This window comes from Mastigoproctus giganteus, chromosome 1 (assembly GCF_048544385.1).
Source record: "Mastigoproctus giganteus isolate SK-2022 chromosome 1, ASM4854438v1, whole genome shotgun sequence".
NCBI classification, from domain to species: Eukaryota; Metazoa; Arthropoda; class Arachnida; order Uropygi; family Thelyphonidae; genus Mastigoproctus; species Mastigoproctus giganteus.
Window position 1 is genome coordinate 168,210,912 of NC_143575.1, and position 19,074 is coordinate 168,229,985.

Genomic DNA, 19,074 nt, shown 5'->3' on the forward strand with positions numbered 1-19,074 from the left:
TCACAGGATGTGCCCGTCTTGTTTAAATAAAATGAAATATTGGCTGTACCTTTAAGTGTCTACATCACTGACACAAACTGTGATAAACACAATGTATAGTACTGTTATTGTTGTTATTTGGTCTTTAGGAGCTTTAGCAACTAAGGCCATATTGCTCCTGGGATATGTGGCGGTCATTCCCTGACCTTTCCGCATCCTCCGTATTTGGTGGGCACGGGCTCGAACCCCGGTCTAATCAAGAAGCGTGTGCTACACACTGCTGCTCCTGCCCATGGAGGTGCCACAAGTACAGCAAGTTATATAGTAACTAGGGTTCACTGTGTTATGTAGTATATTTAAAAAAAAAAAAAAAAAAAGCCAGAGTTAGAATTAATTCTGGACCATCTGTGTTTTCATTTATTTGTTTTCACTCTCCCCGGCATCAGGCAAGACAATTATGAATTTACTCTAGGAATTGAGACTTATTTTAAGTTCATTAAGCACTTGATAGTTGAGGGTTTTTTTTTTTTTTTTCCTTCAAGAAAATGTTTGTCACCTTTTTTCTTTATCTACTTTCTAAACACTAAATATGGCTTATTGACATAGGTTCTCAAACTTTGTGATAATGTGACCTCCTACAATGCTAAATGAATATGTCACCCCCACCCCTTCCTCCACAACTAAAACTAATGATTACCTTGACCTTGAGGTTAAAATTGGACAATAAATAAATATCCCAATAACAACTCTGATACCTAATATTTTATTGGAAATAAAAAACAATGGTTTTATGTCTATTTTTAAAGCATAAGTAGCACATGAACAGAAACTTGAAGCTTCATCACAAACTATAAAGCATTAAGTAGCACAAACAGGAAAATGCGCTTGTATCTTGATTAGTCAATGAAGCGAGTGTTAATAAGATTTAACCCTTATTTTTACTATGAATGAGGATGATTTTTTATACATTATACAATCAACCATATCCAGCTACAATCCCCCCCCCCCACAGTTTGAGAAATGCTGGCTTATGAGATTGCCTTGTGCATGCATCCATGTTCTCACCTTAATAAAATGTTTTTTACAGTTCAACTGAAACAAAATTACACACACACACACACCAGAGTGCGTGAGCATTCTGATGGAGCAGTTAATTTTATCGACAATTTTGAAACAAGATGGCTACCATTTGATTTAAGCATAAACTACTCATAATTCATTGGCTTAAAATTTGATCCAAATCAAATTTTACAATCAACACTATGATAAAACTATGTTTCTACCAACAATATGATAAAAAGAAAAACAAAACATTGTAGCATAAGAAGCAGATGAGCAGGAAAAGAGGCTTATGTTTTGTGATTTAGTTAATGAAGCAAGTGTTAATAACATGAGATTTTTTACTATGAACGAAGATGATTTTTTATACATTACACATTCAGCCGTATTTAGCTGCAAACCTCCGCCAAGATGTTTGCAACCCGTGGGGGGGGGGGGAGTCACATCTCACACTTTGAGAAACGCTGGCTTATGAGATAACTATGTGCACATGCCCACCTCCCATCTTAATAAAATGTTTGTTTACAGTTCAACTGAAATCAACTTTCTCTCTCACACACACGCCCACCCTTCCATCTTAATAAAATGTTTGTTTACAGTTCAACTGAAATCAACTTTCTCTCTCACACACACGCCCACCCTCCCACCAGAGTGCTTGAACATCAGAAGGGGCATTAATTTTGACCATTGTACATGACAGTTGAAAATTAAGTTCGGAATTCATTACTAAAAGGGAATATTTAGTTGTACTGAGTTGTAAATCAAAACAAATTTTGATTTTATAAAAAGTTTATTTGTGTATATAAACTAACGTCAGCACAAGCAGAAAAAAATAAAATAAAAAAAAGTGTGCCAAGTCTATAAACAGACAAACACCAAGTATTACTGCAAAATATCAGTCAGTGTGCCAATATAGCTATTAATTTCACGTGCCTTTACATTTATAGCATTCACTGGTTGACCGCTTAAGAATAGAATGATGGCTAGTATGTGTTACGGCACACTGCTGGGGTGCATTTTGAATGCATTTGCGCATTGTAGCACAACACTCCAAGTGAAATTAAATCTCTAAACTAATGCTATTCAAAGACATCACCTATCCATGTGCAAAAAAGTAGTGTACACGTCAATATTAAACAACTGTTGAAAGTAGGGCCATCTACTGTACAGTAGCCAAATCATGATTATAGAAGAATCCCATACAGTTATAACAGGTTAGCAAATATTTCTATTCAAAACAAAATGAGACATCAAGACGCACTGTGTTTATACCACATGTGGACAAAAATCTACTTTCAACTGGACACATCTGCTCGGGCCACATAAGGGCATGTCGGGTAAGTGTTTGATTCTCTGCTTCCAATTACCTTCTTTTCCTCAATAAATTATCATCATTTATATTCTTTTATTTCATTTGTTTGTTATTTCTCTCTCTCAAATCTGAATCTCAGTTACAAATTGAATGACGAACACAACACTTTTTTTTTCTAAGTTCAATTTTAATTCAGCTTTAAGTTGCTTATGAATGAAGTTCAGATATCTTTAGCATCCTTGGGTTTAATTTTCATATTTAAACTTCAATTTTTTTTTTTTTGTGTGGGTTTTATAAATGCTAACACCTCATAGAAGTGTTTGGGTTTGTATAGTATTCACTATGAAGAAATTTTTTTTTCGTCCAACCACCAGTTTTCGCTTGAATTCCTCCCGAAGTCGCGGTAAAACCTAACCTAAAAACATAACCATTTTTCTAAACACAAATGAAAGTCTATTAAAAACATGCCTGTTATAACTGTTTCTCGTCCAATGATCAAGCTCAATTAACACTTGCAACGAAAAATAAAATTGCTTTTTGAATAACGACAAAAGGGCAAAATAGAATTTTTTTCCCGCACAATACTAGGTTAATATGCAACATTCTCACTCCCTTGGGACTGAACAAAGGCAAAAAAAAAAAAAAAAAAAACACACAAACACAAAAAGAACCTAAGAAATAAAAAAAAATAAAATAATAAGAAAAAGTGACGGCAGCAAAAAACAAAGAAACAGTTTACCTGCAGGATGGAATGGGATAATGACAGAAGAACTCAGGACCACGTGGAAAGTAAATTAACACCAGCAAACGAACAGTAGAGCACCGAACAGAACAGAAACCAGCATTCAAATGAAAGTACAGTACAGTATATAATATGCAACGAATTTCGCATTCAGCGCTCCAGTGACGTCCACCTGAAACAAAGAGGGGGGGATGCAGTCAGCCGGCGGAGTCACAACCTGTCAATCACTTCTTTCCCCCGTTCTGACAGCCAATTACAAAGGTACACCATATATTGCAGTATAGTGAAAAAAAGTTAATACATTTATACTTTACAGTTATTTATTTTTCTTGGAATTTCTCTTCTGTTCTTTGTAGAAGTCCATACTTTGTAGACATCTACACTTATTGTCGCACCATTAGCTAAATGCAATTTGATTCTCATAAGGTCACTTAAATGATCTTCATGTATTCTCTTTCGATTTTTGGTTTTAATTGAATTCATTAGTGCAAAATCCTTGGTCTGCAGTTGATGCTTGAAATGTTCCCATATCATAGAGAATGGATATGTTACAAAAATGTACGAAATTTAAAGTGTCACTGAAAGTTATTTTGATAATACTTCTTTACATTTTCACCCCAGAAAATATTTTTAACAAGATATTGGCTATTTATTTTAGCTTTAACATATTGATGTGCATCAATAATGTTTAAACAAATTTTTTGTAGATATTTGCAAAGCGATGCAAGTTCTCCTAATACATCATTGAGTGCAATTAATGCCACATGATATTGTGAATTTGTCAATATTTGTAAACAGTATTTACTAATAGGATCATTACATTTGTTCACCTGCTCACTGCAATATTCAATTAATATTTCATAATTTTTTACTAAAGCATCAACTGCAAATGTCTGGATAACCATCTGACTTCATTTAATGGTCTAAAAGATACAACATAGTGTTCTGTAACCTGGGCTAGTTCTTCTAATTTTCCTTTTTTTATGCTAGACTTGCTAAACATTGTGTATACAACAGTTCTAAGCAATGTCTCTATATCTTGCATAATAGATACATTTTTCCATGCGTCTTTCAATCCTAAATCTTCTCGGTGTGCAACACAATGTTGTTCAGATAGATGTAATATTTCCTTTTTGATACAATTATCCATTTTGCTACTCCATTTTCCTTCCAAGTATAACACTTGCTCCACCTGACATGAACATTACGATCTTTTGAATATCAAGATTATATTCGTCGTAAAAAAAATTTATTATTTCTAAAAGGGACATACTGTCACAGTTTGTAAACTTCAAAATACCTCCAAATACTGTTTTGTAATACGTTTCATTTTTCACTCGAAACTGAAAATACAAAAATAATACTTTTTGTACTGAAACATCAGTGCTTTCGTCTACAATGAACGTGTGGAAAGTAGATTCTCTTATTTCGTTCAGGATATTTTTTATGAGAACAGAATTTATACATTCAACAAATTCAAATGAATAAAAAAAATCTGGATCAGTAAATCCACCGACATTCCACCCACATATTTTCATGTATTAATTAATAAAAATTAATATGTAAAAAACTTCACTTTGAACATTTTCACGATCACAATACATTCCTTATACATTCTACCCCCACACATATACTGTGTATGTGTGTGGTTGAGTGGCCGGAATGTAAAAATCTGACCTTCCCTATTATATGGTATTTATATTATTTTTATAACTAATACTCCTGTTGCCATCTAGTATGTTGGCTGTGTGCACAGGAAGTAAAAGCACCTGTGCAACTTCATAGAAATCAGTGTGCGGCTGCAAGCACACAGCTTAGAGGGAACCGTGCTGCGAGACACAATTAGTCCAGTCTAGAAGAATGAAAAATGCTTCACCCAGTCACAATAAGCACTGAGCTGATCACTGCATATTATCAGTAACTTCTCCCCTCTCACACTGTTCCAGATGGGGGCAAACTGATTCTTCTAATACACTTAAAGATTTTTCATTAAGTACAAAAATACTAGTACCTTAACTGAAGTCAATTTAGTTTGATCTAGATAGGTTACTGTCACGACATGGCAATAAAGCAAGGCTACTGATTTTAGCTGTGTCTGTGTATGATTAAGCATAGGCTATATTGAACAATTAAGCATATTGAGATATAAGGTAAAAATTGGTCAAACATAACTGCATTTATCAAGTCTGTAGAAGCGAGAGTATGGTCAGTTTGCATATTTGTGCAGTGAAAAACCCCTGTACCTCTATGACTAATTACAGGCTCTTATTGAAAGCTCTTTCAAGATTAAAAATTTTTTTTTTAATTTGTCAATACAAATATTATACAGAACTCACTTTGGGCTCACCTAGCTAGTAAGACACAGCTGATATTTTTGATTTTTCCTTCAATCAGAACATCAGATGGCTATAAAAATATTAAAATACACATAAATATCTAAACAATGACAGAAGATATTAGAATAACATTAATATAAACCATAATAAGAATAGCAATAACCATTTAATAATAATTATTATACCCATATGGTATTACCTCTCAGTATTTACTATTGAGATATTTCTTACCACTAAGATTAATATGTAATTTATATACTTCAGTCTTTATTCATTAAATATAAATTCAATGTTTATTATGGTGTACAACATCTTTAAATAAACTTGCCACAGGAAACAATCATATAATTAATAGTTTATTAAATATAGAATGAGTGGCCAGTTTATTAAGTACACCCTTATCTTTGACAGTTTGCATTATGGAGCATTGTAAGTCAGACCATATGACCAAAACCTAACTCTTCCACACATACACACAAGTTTATGATAAATATATCAATTTCAATGCCACTCCAGAGGAAGTGCCAGATCATACCAGGCGATATAAAGCTGATAGCCAGATACAGAGGGACTGTGTGTGTGTGTGTGTGTGTGTGTGTGTGTGCGCGCGCGCGCACGCAGTTCACAGAGAGAGAGAGAGCCAACAGCATGGCCTATAAGATATTGAGGGTGGGCATCATCGTGCCAGAGAAGCTAATACAAGTATGAGCACAGCCACCTTGTAACGATGACACACACACACACACACACACACACGGAAATGTGGGAAACTTATGGTGCGGCAAGACAACTAGCACACAAACAGTATATAGCACAACAATAGTGAGCCTTTCTATATAGGAGTGACTTTTTACTGGTTCAAACCCCAGTAAAAGGTGTGCTGAACACAAAACTATAACAATTTTCATGTGACATAAGGCACAAAAATTAACTAAACTTAGTAATTATTCTTTTTTGATATCATAAAAATGTAAGAAAAAAGCTGAATTAATAAAAATTTCTAATAAGAAATTTTTGCTGCATAATTTCACTGCCATAAGCCAAATGAATAATTAGTAATCAATAGAATAATAATTTTTTCAAATTATTAAATTTAATAATGACAGTTATTAATTACAATTAATCAAAATAATTTCATAACCAGTTTCTCTCCTTCCCCTTCTCAACTGACACCCATAATTCCACTACTCTTCTAAACCATAGAATCTGAATATGTGCTGCAACCAGTCAATATCCATTCACTGTCCAGCTCAAAACTCAGAACTAACATCTCATTTGTGCCTTCTACTACTCTCTGGAACTACCCTCCTTCACATACATTTCCAGAAAATGTTCAGTCTATAATAATGATTTTTTTGTGAAAATAAAAAAAAAAAAAAAAAACACTATTATACCACATTTGTTTATTTCTGAAAATTTATAATTTTTACTCATATGCAGATGGTAATTGGCACTTTGTATAATTGTGCCAACATGGTATAATAGTATTTTAATTTCACAATATTATTTTACCACTCCACATTTTATTTTTAAAGCAAACTATTCCATTAATTTGAGTGTTTCAGTTGTCTTGTCATGTTTTTAACCTTGTTAAAATAATTGCAAAACATTCTGTCATTATAGAAGCAACTACAAAATGTTACAGAATCTGTTAAATCAGATCTGTATAACATCCACACTTGGGTGTAAAATGATTTAATTAAAACCATTAAAACCTTTAGTATGTATATATTAATATTCTGAGGCTGGCAATACATACATTGAAGTAAACTTATATTTGCCTTGCCTAGCCACTGATAAAATCTTTCAAATATCATTCTAATGCCTTTATTTACTTTAAACTAAGTATTTTGGCTGTAACATGAAGCCATTTACCTCTTTACATCCTCCTACAGAACTGATAATTTACCTGATGCATTTCAGATATGGTACAATTACTTTGAAAGAAGAAAAGATTCAATTCAAGAAGTACACAATATCTCTGGTTTCTTTTCACTGAACTTTTAAATGCAGCACCAACGAGATCTGCAAGTATCCACATATAATAAGCTATCGAAACTATGACTTGGCTCTGGATCTCAATGAGCACAAGCGCAAGATGGTAATGCTGCACATTCCATTTTGCAATGAGGAAACAGAGATACTGTCAGAGATGAAATGTCAAGATCTATGATGACAATGAAGAGCTTATACTAGATCTTAAATTGTATGAATCTGACTTGGACATTTGCAAAACAATTAAAATATGTAAGGCGATGTGTCAAAACAACAACGATGTTGACCCTGATGAAGCATGCAGTAATGACCTGCACTGCCTTGTAATGCGACTACGAGAAGACCCCTTTCGAAACTTTTACAATCATCCAAACAGTGAGATGAATAAGGATCTAAAGCTTACCACACTAATCTACTCAGCGCAACTGCAAAGAAACATGAAAACTTAATGACCAACGAGGACTTCTGCAACTTAATGAGAATGGCCAATGACAAGCAAAAGATTCTACTCGTGCATGTAATCTGGAGTCTTATCTCCCAATCACAAACTGATTCAAATATTCTTGACCAGCCCAACTGGTTGCAGAAAACCATTTATGATTCACCTCTTGATGGAAATATACAACCACTTCAGTAATACAGACGGTACTGTAATCAGAGCCGTGCCAACCTGGTGGTGCAAGTAGTGTACCGTACCAGGGTGGCAATGACTAAGGTGTAGCAGAGACTAAGAAAAGACTAAGAATAAAGACCAATGTTCAGTAAACACTAAAAGAGATAGCAAAGACTAAGGAGACAAAGTTCAATGTATCGAAGAATGTGTTTTGTCGTATTTTATATTAACAAATATGAATTTTAAATTTAAAAAAAAACTTTTCTTCAAAAATATTTCTCAGAGGTCTGATGGAAGGAAACAACTCTGGTTATGAATACAGAAAAAGAAAAAAAATTGAAAAACGACCAAATAAAAAAAGCAACAAGTTCGATTACCAGGTGTCTGGACATCCAGCCATGGCCAGGTCCATAGACTTCGATTTCCTCTAACTTTACTACTATTGAAGAAGAAACTGAAACACTTGAATTATCACCTGCCCAAGATGTTGACATTCCAATTCAGCAAGAAACACTAAACGCAAGTGAAGCAAATTCGAATGTAGAGAAAAGTGAAGATCAAAATAGTGGTAAACAACATCAACTAATTTCACTTAGTGATCCAGATAAATTGCCACAAATTTTAAATAATAAAATAAGACTGATGTTAGTTGAAAACAAACCAGAACAATTAAAAAAATTTGATTTTCCAAAAGATAAAGATAATAATAGAAGAAACTTTTCTATTGAATATTACACTAAAAAATTTAAAAAACAGTGAATCACTTCTGCATAATTGGTTACTGTATTCGATTTCGCAAAATGCAGTCTTTTGTTATAACTGTAAATTATTTTTACATAGTGCATGGCACTATTTAAAAATAATAGTGCATCTGTGAGGAGATCCGAGAGACCTGGAGACTAGGCACCTGTGAGGTTATCTGATTGAGGTGTATAAGACCTTGAATGGGTTGAGCATGCAGAATTCTGATGAGATTCTTCCGTGTGCTCAGATTATGAACCTGAGGGGACATAAATTCAAATTGAGGAAAGGTAGTTATAGAACAGATGAGAAAATTTGCCTTTAGCCAGTGAATGGTTAATTGCTGGAACAAACTTCCATCTGTCGTTGTGGAAGTTGATAGCTTAAATAAATTCAAGGAGGGACTGGACAAACTTTTAGAGGGAATGGATGTATGTTTTTTTTTTGACTGATGCTGCATAAGCTCATGTGCTTGCTTTCTTGCATCACATATCTCCATTGCTACTACTACTAGTTCCATTTGTAAATGGTGGATTCAAAGAGTGGCAGCATTTAACAAGAAATCTGAATATTCACGAAAAAAATATGAATGCACTTTGCCTGCAGCCAAAGCAAAATAAAATGTATTTTCATTTTTTTATTTTTCACATATTTACTTCATGTATCATAATATGTTATTCTGTGTTTAAAAAAATAAAATTATATTATGTTGGAAATATATATATATTTTTTTTATTTCCCAAAAAAAAAAAAAAAAAGGATACAATCATGGGGGAGGGGTAGCAATAAGAAGTTGCACCAGAGCGGCTATATAGCCTGACACGGCCCTGACTGTAATGTCTACATTACATGTGCTTCCACTGGTAAGGCTGAAGAGCATGTAATGTATTGATTTTTGATGTGCTCAGAGCTTGTTTATGCCAGCTCTGAGCACAAAAAAGATAACTGCCCTCAAGATATCCATTTCTCTGGTTACCAAAAGGTTTCTGCCATAGGTGGCAATGGTTAGCCAGAAGCCACCCAAGTGGTATGCTCCAAATCAAACGTTTTTCCACAACCAGTTGGTTTATACCAGCTCTGAGCACATTCAAGATTACCTCCCATGATGCTTTGTGCAATCTCCTCTCCCGACTCCATTCGTTTTGCCTTTCCTACATTTTCTGCAACCAGCTGGTTCATGCCAGCTCTAAGCACATCCAAGATCATCTCCCATGATCCTTTGCTATAAATGCTTTACTTTGCTTTAAATTTTGCAAGATATCCATTTCTCTGGTTACCAAAAGGTTTCTGCCATGGGTGGCAATGGTTAGCCCAAAGCCACCTAAGTGGTATGCCCCAAATCATAAATGTTTTTCCAAACTAGCTGGTTTATGCTAGCTCTGAGCACATCTAAGATCACTTCCCATGATCCTTTGTGCGATCTTCTCTCCCGACTCAGTCTTTGTTTGTTATGAAATGGAAAATTGTCATTTCCGTGTCGCAAAATTGTGAAAAATTGATTTTACTACCGTCCGAAATTTAGTAAGTGCTGCCAAAGATGTTTACGCATCAAAAAGTCAAGCTGACAAATACCATCTGACATTTCCCCCCTGTCCTTTTAACATATTAACAATTTGGTCAAAATCTAGTAAAAAGGGTGCACCTTTTAAATAATGAGAATAATTTAACCAAAATGCAAGTTGCAGTTTGAAAAGTGGGGAGTGGGCTAATCCCCAATGGTAGTCAGAACTTTTGAAAATAAAGAAAGAATAGTCCTAGTCTGATGAGAGCCTAAGTTCCATCAAGTAAAACTATGAAGTTTTTTGGAATAATACCAATCTCTTTATCTGCTATCACTATGCATAAAAAAGCGGTTAAAAAGAAAAAATCCAACAGAATGTTTTGATTGGCCTTAGCAGTTTGAAATAAGCCATTATTTTATAACACATTGGCGAAGGTAAAGAAAGCCTGCACGAGAAGCACGCTAAAGTTAGATGAAATTTACCGGTAAAAGTACTTTGCCATAACAGCATTTTTTATTGTTGCTCGCTCAGTAAACAGACTGTGGGTGTTATTGGTCAGGAGTAGAAAATGAATCCCATGGGAGATTGAAACCCTCCCAAAGTGGAGGGGGTAACCTGACCTTTTTTCTTTAGAACCACTGGTGCGCTAGTGAATAAATTGTTTAAGAAAAAAAAAAAAAAAAAGCAAAGGAAGCCCACACAAGGAGCACGGCAATTTTTGTAAGTTTACCGGTGAAACTACGTTACGAACATTTTTTGCGACGCCAGAACTTCCAATATGACTGTTCGTAATTCAAGTAGTTAATTCAATTAGCGATTCTAAAGAATCAATGTCGGGTTACCCCCCCCACACTTTGGGAGGGTTTCAAGCTCCCGTGGGATTCAACTTCTACTCCAGACCGATAACACCCACTGTCTGTTTACTGAGTGAGCAACAATACAAATGCCGTTACGGCAAAGTACTTTTACTGGTAAATTTCATTGAACTTTTGCTTGCTTCTCGTGCAGGCTTTCTTTACCTTAGCCAACACATTTTGTAAACACTACAGATTGGAATATGCGAACTGGAAATAGTATAATAGTATTTAGTACTAGTATCAGCCATATGCAAGGAAGCTCTTGGCTTTTTGCTGCACCATCCATAAAAAAAATATTAACGAACTACCTATCTGACTCCCTCCTTGCATAAGGATCTATCCAGCTGAGCTTTGAATTTCCCCAAGCATCAGCCTCAACCACCCATGGGAAGGTAACTTATTCCAATAATTAGCAACTTGCTGGTTAAAAGAAAACTTCCTGCAGTCTAGTCTAAACCTCCCTCATACCTTGTAATTTGAATTTATGGCTCCTAGTTCTGGAATAATTTATAAAAACAAAATTTTCACCCCACATTCATTTTCAAGTCACAAAGGAGGTTAGGCAGGCAAAGGCAGTTATGAGAAATCTTTGACAAAAAATAAATATGTGGCCTCTAAAGTGTCTAGTTTCCAAGCTCTACAGGCCACATATTCAAAGTCTTCCCTTACTTGTATTGCCTTGGGTGCATTGCCTGTCTTTCTAAAACTTTCAAGAATCTTGGTGTTTTTTCAGATGCAGTCTCCATACCCGAATACAGTATTCCAAGAGTAGTCTTATAATGATGGGTCCTCCTTGCCACCTATCTAGACTGCTGGGAGAACTTCATGTCCAATTGTATCATTATTTCCATATCTTTATTCCTCTACTGTTTTTAGTGAAATACTACCAAATCATCACGGAACAAGTAAATACATGGGCTGTGTTAGGGTAGCTAAGAATAAGAACAGGTGCATGTATACTTGATGTACACCAATGCTAGGAGTTTAGTAAATAAATTTGATGAATTTGAGGTGTTGGTCAAAAACATCAAAGGCAGATATTATTGGGATATCAGAGACAGTGTCACAAAGATATAAGGAATGCAGAATTGGAATTTTGGGAGTACAATATGAACAGAAAGGATAGAAAGGAATGGAGGGTTATGCTATTAATTAAGAAAAAATCTAAGTGCAGCCAGTTGATATTGGTGGACAGTGCAGTGTTGAGTCAGTTTGGTGTGACAAGCACAGTGAAAGCAAAATTGAGGAGTGTGTTATTAGCCTAATGACTCTGAGGAGTATAATGAACAACTGTACAGAGAAATAGAGTAGGCCAGTAAATCAGATTGTTTTATAACGGAGGATTTTAATTTCACAGATAACGACAGGGACTTGTGGATTGGTCACTCTCACACTAGCAAGGCTTTTGTGGATTTATTGGATGATTGCTTTCTACAGCAGAATGTTCAGGAGGCAATCAAACTAATGTCAAGGTCAAAGAGTATTACCTCCCATTTGGGAGGTAATACTCTTGATCTGATGACTGCCTCATTCATTGTTTGCCTCATAACGCATAAAGATTGTGCTTTATGTATTATATGATTTGCAAACTTGAAGGTAAAACAGCAATCCCCAAAATTGGAATGTGTCAGATGCCTTCAAAACACTGGCTGTGTGGGATGGCATTTCTCCTAACGTCATAAAAACTGCTTTGCCAAAAGTGACTTAATCAAAAACGTAGACCCTTTTCCAGGAGATGAATCTGACCATCAAGTGAATAAATGGGAGGAATCAAGGAGACACATGAGCCTTAAGGAAGAATTTCAAGACTATGTTTATGTAGATGACCTTGTGGCAACCACAGCTACACCATTAGAAGATCTACTAAACACAGTATGTTTACAGAAGTAATTATAACAATAAAGTTATACAAGATGATGAAGAAGCTATGCACACATTACCTAAAAAATCCAATGCCCAAAAATGTATATTGAATGTGATTGAGAACTAGAAGTACTGGTCAAGCCATCAAATGAGGACATTGTGGGGATAACAGAGACATGGTGCTACTTAGATGTGAGGTATGCAGAAATTGAATTTCAGAAGTAAAATGTTCTTGTTTATATTCCAGTATGACCACCAGGTCAGAGGAGTTTAAAATAAACCATGAATACAATCATTAATTGTATTTAGGCAGTCACGGGCTTGAACCATGGCCCACTCATAGTCTGTTGTGCACTCATGATCCTGACCACTTGGCTGTGTAAGGCCTAACGTGAACAAAACAGATACACAGGAAAGGGGAGAGGGTTTATACTCTTAGTTAAAAAGCACATAAAATGTAAGGCTGGGTATTCAGTTGACATGGGGTGGACAGTGCAATGTTGCATCATTTGGCGTGACGTAAGCACTGGGAAAACAAATAGGAGAGTAGGAGTGTGTTATAAGCCTAATGATTGTATTTGATTATAATGAGCAATTGTGCAAACAAATAGAATGAGGTAGTAAATTAGAATGTCTTATAATGAGGGGCTTTAATCTTGAACATATTGACTGGACTATGTGGGTTGGTCATTCACACAGCAGTAAGATTTTGTGGATTTACTGAATGAAATTTTCTACAACAGCATATTGGAAAGACAACAAAAGAAAGCAATACTCTTGATCTGATTACTAGCAGTGACACTCAATGCATTAAGAATCTGTAGATAAGACTAACTGCTTGGCAGTAATCATAGTGTGCTAATATGAAATTTGCTTAAAGATATAACTAATGTCAAGGTCAAAAGGAAAGGCCTTTGTAGAGGCAATTATGGTGGTCTCAGACTTTTTAAATTCTATGCAGTGGGACTAACTGATCAAGTTAGCAACAGCAAATTCTAAATGAGAAGAATTAGAGGATGTAATCATAGAAACTACAATTTTTGTACCAATTAAGAAATACTGTTCATGACTGTCATAAGTGGATGTCAGATGCACTGATGAGAGAAATGGCATAGAAGAATGCATGGGATGCAAAGAAATTAATCATGTGATATTGAAGCCTACAGTATATATAAACTAGGCTGCAATCAAGTCACGAATGAAGTCAAGCAAGCTAAGGTCTTTGCTGGAGACTTCTCATAATCTGAGAAGTCTCTGATGCAAAGAAAAGCAGAAAGACTTCTTTACTTATGTAAACAAGAGGAGAGGATTAAATGCATTGGTCCACTATATGTGAATGGTTTAACTGCTAATGATCCTGCTTGGGATGCTGACAAACTGAATAATTATTTTGCATCTGCATTTGCACAAGATGAATTTTTTAGGGATGGGGATGCCAAAAGTGTATCAAATCACAACAGGGAGCCAAATGATTGTGATAAACGAGAGGAAAGTTGAAGATAAATTGTTGAATCTAAATGTAAATGAGAATTGATGTGGGTGGGTTCTATCCAATTATATTAAGGGAAGCAAACCATTAGCCATATTAAGAGAGCATCCTTGGATTCAGAGGTCCAGATATATGGACTGGAGATGTGCAAAAGTATCCTCAATTCACAAAGGAAGATTAAAGGATGATCATATGAGTAATTACAGACCTGTTAACATTAGCATTAGTAGAGGCATATGATGCAAGAAAGCAAGCTTATGCAGCATCAGCCAAAAAAAAAAACAAAAGACTCCATTTTTAACATTAGCATTAGTAGAGGCATTTGATGCAAGAGAGCAAGCTTATGCAGCATCAGCCAAAAAAAAAAAAAAAAAAAAAACCACTTCCACTTCACCCCTCTGTTCGTTCAAAATACCTGTCCAGCTGAGCCTTAAACTTATTTAGGCTATCAACCTCCACCACAAGGGATGGGAGTCTGTTCCACCAACCAACCACCCGCTGGCTAAAGGCAAATTTCCGCACGTCTATCCTACATCTGTCTTTCCTCAATTTGAATTTATGCCCTCTCAGGTGATTTTTCTGAGCTAGAGGAAGAATCCCATCAGCATTGAGCATGCTCAAACCATTCAAGGCTTTATACACCTCTATCAGATCACCTCGCTGGTGCCTAGTCTCCAGACACTGTAATTTGCAAAACTTAAGCCTTTCTTCGTAAGAGCACCCCTTTGTTCCATTCACTAATCTTGTTGCCCTTCTCTGTACTCGTTCCAGCAGCTCTACATCCTTCTTGAAATGAGGCCTCCAGACCTGTATACAGTACTCTAGGTGTGGCCTGACCATTGCCTTATACAATGGAATAATCACCTCCTTATCCCTGCTGGAAAAATTCCTGTATATCATTGACAATACTCCATGAGCTACTCTTGCAGCCCGTCTGCACTGCTCAGAGAACTTCATATCTGTCTGCACAACCACCCCCAAGTCCCTTTCATTCTCTACCACTGTCAGTGTAGTACCACAGAGTTGATACGTTGCTCTGGGGTTGCTGTTTCCCATGTGTAGTACTTTACATTTGTCAATGTTAAACTTCATTTGCCACCTCTCAGCCCATCTGCTCAACCTTTCCAGATCCTGTTGCAGCAGCATAGTGTCAGTAGTGTCCTTGACAACTCTGCCAACCTTTGTATCATCTGCAAACTTGGACATTAAGCTTGATATACCATCATCAATATCATTTATAAATACAGAAAACAATAATGGACCCAACACTGAGCCCTGAGGGACTCCACTAATAACATTAGTCCACGATGAGCAGTGTCCATTGATTACCACTCTGTGTCTTCTCCCCCTCAACCACCCCTTTATCCATAGCAGCAATTTGCCTCCAATGTCACACTGCTCCAATTTGTGTAGCAGTCTTCCATGTGCAACAGTATCAAAAGCCTTTCTAAGATCCAAGTATATAATATCAAAGTTATTCCCTGCATCCAGTTCCTTTGTGACTGCATCATAGTATCCAATCAAGTTGGTCAGGCAAGACTTCCCCTTAACAAAACCATGCTGTGTCTGAGCTATAACTGAAGTCTTGTCTAAATGATCCTGCAGTGCTTCTTTAACCAGTGCCCCCATTAATTTTCCTGGAACAGAAGTTAAGCTCACAGGTCTATAATTACTTGTGTCAGCCTTTGATCCACCTTTGTGAATTGGGGTCACATTTGCACATTTCCAGTCTATGGTTACCTCCCCTGAGTTCAAGGAAGCTCTCATAATTATGGCTAAGGGTTTGCTTACTTCCTTTGCTGCCTCCTTTAATATAACTGGATAGATCCCATCCACCCCAGGTGCCTTTCTTGTGTTTATCTTCAACAGTTTCTCCTCCACTTTACTCCCAGTTATTTCAAGATTCTGTAGCTTACTGCTAGAGTTGAATACACCTCTGGCATTCCCCTTGCTGAATAACTCCTCATGTGTGAATGTTGATGCAAAATATTCATTTAGTTTGTTAGCTACCTGAGCAGGATCATCAACAGTTCAGCCATCAATATCAAGTGGACCAATCTGATTCATCCCCTTCCTTCTAGAGTTTACATAAGTAAAGAACTCTTTGCTGTTTTTCTTTGCATCCCTTGCCAAGGATTTCTCGTAATCTGCCTTCGCCTGCCTAACCTCCTTTGTAACTTGGTTGCATATCAACTTGTATCTATCATAGGCTTCTGTGTCATGTGTTAATTTGTAAGTATCCCATGCATTTTTCTTCTCTGCCATATGCCTCATTAGTTCATCTGACATCCATTTTGGCCTAGACCTTGAACAATATTTCTTAGTTGGTATGTAAAGCCTAGTAGCTTCCAAGATAAGTTCTTTGAATGCTTCCCATTTTGAATTTGCTGTTGGTAACATCATCAGGTCCCACTGTATAGAATTTAAATTCTGTCTCAGTCCATCGTAGTCGCCTTTACAGAAGCAATAACCCTTCCCTTTACCCCTAATGGTAGTTACCTCTTTGAGTAAATCCCACTTCAGCACACTGTGATCACTGCCACCTAGTGGTTCCTTTATCTGCAGATTCTTAATGCATGAAGAATCACTGCTGATAATCAAATCAAGAGTATTACTCCCTCTAGTTGCCTCCCAAACATGCTGATGTAGAAAACAATCATCCAATAAATCCACAAAAGCCCTGCTAGTGTGTGAGTAACCAGCCCCCAAATTCCAGTCAATATCTGGGAAATTAAAATCTCCCATTATAAGACTCTCTGATTTACTGGCCCACTATTTCCCTGTACAGTTCCTTATTATAGTCATCAGAGTCATTAGGCCTATAGCACACTCCTACTCTCAATTTTGATCTCCCAATGCTTATGTCACACCAAACTGACTCAACACTGCACTGTCCAGCAATGTCGACTGGCTTCACTTCCTTGGTTTTTATGTGTTTCTTAACTAATAGCATAACCCCTCCCCCCCTTCCTATCCTGTCTATCCTTTCTGTAGACGTTGTACTCCCCAAATTGCAGTTCTGCATCCCTTATATCTGTGTGACACCACGTCTCTGATATCCCAACAATATCTGCCTTTGATGTTTTGAGCAATACCTCAAATTCATCAAATTTATTTACTAAACTCCTAGCATTGGTGTACACGCAAGTATACCTGCACCTGTTTCTATTCTTAGCTACCCTAACACAACCCATGTGTTTACTTGTACCGCAATGGCTCCCAGCAGTCTCTGAAATACCATGCATCTTGTTTTTCAGGCTTCTGCTCATTCTAATAGAAGCAGTGCAAGAATCTCTTTCACCTCTGCCAGTGGCTACTGTCAATCTATTGGTCTTTGTTTCCCCGCAAACTAGCAGTTTTCCGACCCACCTAACACTGCCTCGATAGCATCAGCAATCGATAGCATTTCACCCCTCCGTTCTTCGAAATACCTGTCAAGCTGAGCTTTAAATTTGTTTAGGCTATCAACTTCCACAACAAAAGATGAAGTCTGTCCAACCAACTACCCGCTGGCTAAAAGCAAATTTCCGCACATCTATTCTACATCAGTCTTTCCTCAATTTGAATTTATGCCCTCTCAGGTGATTATTCTGAGCAAGAGGAAGAATCCCATCAGCATTGAGCATGCTCAAACCATTCAAGGCTTTATACACCTCTTTCAGATCACCTCGCCGGTGCCTAGTCTCCAGGCACTGTAATTTGCAAAACTCTAAGCCTTTCTTCGTGAGAGCAACCCTTTGTTCCGTTCACTAATCTTGTCCTTCTCTGTACTCATTCCAGCAGTTCTACCTCCTTCTTGCAATGAGACCTCCAGAACTGTATACAGTGCTGAAGGCGTGGCCTGACCATTGCCTTGAGTACAAGGGAATAATCACCTCCTTATCCCTGCTAGAAAAATTCTTGTATATCACTGAAAAAACACCATGAGCTACTCTTGCAGCCTGTCTGCACTGCTCAGAAAACTTCATATCTGCTGGCACAATTACTCCCAGGCCCTTTTCATTCTCTACCACTGTCAGTGTAGTACACAGAGTTGATACGTTGCTCTGGGGTTACTGTTTCCCATATGCAGTGCTTTACATTTGTCAATGTTAAACTTCATTTGCCACCTGTCAAACCCATCTGCTCAACCTTTCCAGATCCTGTTGCAGCAGCATACTGTCAGTAGTGTCCTTAACAACCCTGCCAACCTTTGTATCGTCTGCAAACTTGGACATTAAGCTTGATATACCATCATCAATATCATTTATAAATACAGAAAACAACAATGGACCCAACACTGAACCCTGAGGGACTCCACTAATAACATTAGACCACGATGAGCAGTGTCCATTGATTACCACTCTGTCTTCTCCCCCTCAACCATCCCTATCCATAGCAGCCTCCAATTTGTGCAGCAGTCTTCCATGTGCAACAGTATCAAAAGCCTTTCTAAGATCCAAATATAATAAAGTTATTCCCTGCATCCAGTTCTTTTGTGACTGCATCATAGTATCCAATCAAGCTGGTCAAGCAAGACTTTCCCTTAACAAAACCATGCTGTGTCCGAGCTATAACTGAAGTCTTGTCTAGATGATCGTGCAGTG

General features: G+C 36.8%; 1 protein-coding gene across 1 annotated transcript in view; it reads right to left on the reverse strand.

Annotated features, from left to right (window-relative positions):
- The window catches only part of Mtap (Methylthioadenosine phosphorylase), an 84,304-nt gene that overhangs the window by 38,330 nt on the left and 26,900 nt on the right, over positions 1–19,074 (reverse strand). Inside the window, exon 3 of the mRNA XM_090382965.1 lies at positions 5,440–5,498. Coding sequence (XP_090239091.1) covers positions 5,440–5,498 — 59 coding nt within the window. The remainder of the gene's footprint in view (positions 1–5,439; positions 5,499–19,074) is intronic.